The 2,890-nt window shown below is 68.1% G+C and overlaps 1 protein-coding gene across 1 annotated transcript; it reads right to left on the reverse strand.

The window, feature by feature from the left end:
• Positions 1–637: 637 nt before the first annotated feature.
• Positions 638–1,885, reverse strand: PFL1_01994 (uncharacterized protein; the record flags this gene model as incomplete). Its single annotated transcript, XM_007879505.1, has 1 exon — positions 638–1,885. One exon carries the CDS (start codon positions 1,883–1,885, stop codon positions 638–640), a length of 1,248 nt encoding a protein of 415 aa, XP_007877696.1.
• Between the last annotated feature and the right edge of the window lie 1,005 nt (positions 1,886–2,890).

The raw sequence follows: 2,890 nt of genomic DNA on the forward strand, positions 1-2,890 counted from the left end.
CCCGTCGCGTTGAGACCGCAGGCCAGGCTCAGGCGGCCTGCCTGGCTGCCTGGCCTCCTACCAATCCAGCGCGCGCTGGCACAGGCGCAGGCACAGGCCCCGACGAAATTTCCGCGTGGACTTCGCGACGCGCAGCTGTCCTCCCAGCCAAGCCGCCCGGCAAGGTGGGGTCTCCGCTCCGTCTCGGGGCGGCCCGATCCGCCCCATGTCGAGCTAGCCTGCTTAGCTTCTTCTGCAGGCACCGTGGCGCCGTGGCACGGTCGCACCAACGCTGTCAAGCTCGACAGAGGCGGCGCTTCTCGACAGGCCCAGGCAGAGCTGCGTCGTACGAGGCGCCGTCGCTTCCGCAGGCAGGAAGGAATACGGGACGAGAAGGGTGACATTGAGATCCTGCGAGGGCGGAGAGAGCACGAGAGGGGACGAATAGAGCTACAGGCAGCGAACAAACAGGGCGGGTGACACGGCGGCGCGATGCTGGCAAGGGCATGAGTACAGGGGCGAGAGGCGAAAAGCGTGGGGCCGGGGCTGGATCCGATGAAGAGACACTGAGAGGGACACGCCGGCGTGTCTGGTCGTACTGGCGGCTGGCTTACTGCGAGGATGGAGAGGAGGCGGGCGACGGCTGGCGCGGAAAAGCTTAGGCACCGACCATGCCAAAGAAGGCCGCAGGCTGGGACCGCAGCTGGTTGCGAGCGCTGCTGGGCACAGTCGGGCCTCGCAGCCCCGTCGAGGGGTTCTGCAGGGAGCGAGAATGGGCTTCTGGACGACGGCGTCGGGCTGCCTGGCTGCCGGCCGCATCCCGCTCCGGTAGCTCCCCGTCCCTGCGGGCCCGCTCCCGGTCCGAGGTCGGGCGCATCTTTGGCCGACCGCCGTCGCTCGAGGCGTCCGACAGTTCGGCGGCATCCCGACGGGCTGGGCGCGCTCGAGGGTAGGCGAGTCTCGGAGCGGTCCGCTCGTCTCGAGCGCGTTCGAGGTCCCTCGGCGCGCGGTAGGCGTCCTGTGGCCGGTGCTGCTGCGGCACTGGTGGGGGCGATGCATACATCGACCTCGCGCCAGGCGCCGCCTCGGAGCTGACGACGACCATCCTGGCCGGCGACTGTGCTTGCATGGTCGTGACGCCGTCGTTCTGCAGCTTCCAGGCGAGGCCACCGCCATCGGATCGGCGCACTCTGGCTGTAGCTCCAAGCGGCTGCGGGGGTCGGACCTCCGCTCCAGGTCGCTGACGGTCGGAATCCTCTGCAATCCTGGCCAGACCGCGCTCGCCGCGCTCGCCATGCTCGAATGGCTGCATCTGGCGCAGGGACGTCGACTGGCGGTGGCTAGAGAGATGCAGCGGTCTCTCGTCGCGCCGCCGGTCCAGGTCGGTGCCAGAGGGGGTTCGCTGGTGGCGTCGGATATCGGGCTTTGCTGGAGCTTCCGGGACGGAGAACGAGACATGGCGCTTGTGCCGGAACGGCAGCGATCTGCTGGCTTGCTTGTCCTTGACCACGTCCACCCGGGCCTTGGACTTGGACGGCCAGATCTGCAGCTGCTGGTCGGGACGGTCGTCTGACGCTGAACGCTCCAGAGGCGGTGTGGCGGCTTTGTCGAACGCGTACCAGGCCCTCCTCGCCTTTGGACCGGCAGCACCTCCGCTGTCGGCTTGGAGCGGCTGGGCCGTGTCGGCTAGGCGACGAGAGGTGTTGGCGGGTCCGGTCAGGACCCTCGGTGCGTCGTCCACAGCATGCTTGGACGGAGATGCGAGGGCGCTCTTGAGCTTGTTCTTGGGAGCTTCGGCAGCGGGAGCATCGGCGGCGACGCTGACTGGTGCAGTGGCAGGTGCAGGCGGCGCCTTGGACGACGACGATGACCTGCCGAGGAGGCTTGCGAGGAAGCCGCCGGGCATCTTGGCGTCACGCTTGACCGCTTCGTTGGCCATCGATTGAAGTGCTACGGGTGAGGCGCCGTGTGTGCGAGGGCAAGAGAGTGGACGGGGGCAGATCGGGGAAGCGACAATCTGGCGGGCGTCTCGAATGATGGTGGCGTTAGGGATCTGTTCGAGAGATACGCTGGAACGAGGTGCCTGCTCTTGAAGCTTGGGCGAAGGGAGTGCTCCAAGACCTGTGGCGGGAGCAGATGCCGATACAGTTGCTGCTGCGGCTGCTGCAAGGAACGATGACCTGGTCTGACCGCCACACACGGCCGTGCCAGATCTCAGCTCGCCCAGTGACCGAATCCGTGTCGAGGGGCGGGGTGGTCTTGACGACGGTGCCAAACGAAGGCGGCGGCGGCGTTCGGCCAAGTTTGCGGTGATGGTGGACCGAGCGGAGGGAGGGTCTGGACCCCCGCGCCCTTGGCCTCGTCTTGCGGAGCAACGGGCAGCCCAAGGCAGGCCAGGCCAGGCCAGGCCAGCGACACGCAGGCAGAGAGCAAAAGGCCGCTCAAAATCCAGAGGGAAAAGGGTGGAGGCGGGCCTTGCCGCCTCACCTGGCTCGCCACCGCTTCATCCTTCGCCTGTGTCTCGGTCGGTCCCGACATCGTTGCCGGCACCATCCCGACGCCAGGTCCAGGCCTAGCCCGATCGAGGGGGCCTGTCCATGTCGTGCGGATGCCTTGCGCTGCGCCTCGACCGCCGGGCGGATGTTCCGACATCGTGGGATGGGCCGGCAAGTAGGGACCGGCTTAGGCCTTTGGCGCCCGGTCTGGCCCCGCCTGGCCTGGCCTGGCCAGGCCTGCCTCCTTGCCCGCCGCGCCAGACCCGACCCATCGCCGCCACAACCGCGCTCGACGACACCTACAATGCCGGGCCGTGGAATGCTTCTACGCACGCGCGCCCGTCGTCGGGCCCAGAGTGAGGGCCCAGGTCCAGCCCATTGGGCCAGCTGAGCCCAAACGCCATGCGCGATGCACC

Source organism: Pseudozyma flocculosa, assembly GCF_000417875.1.
Source record: "Pseudozyma flocculosa PF-1 unplaced genomic scaffold scaffold00005, whole genome shotgun sequence".
NCBI classification, from domain to species: domain Eukaryota; kingdom Fungi; phylum Basidiomycota; class Ustilaginomycetes; order Ustilaginales; family Ustilaginaceae; genus Pseudozyma; species Pseudozyma flocculosa.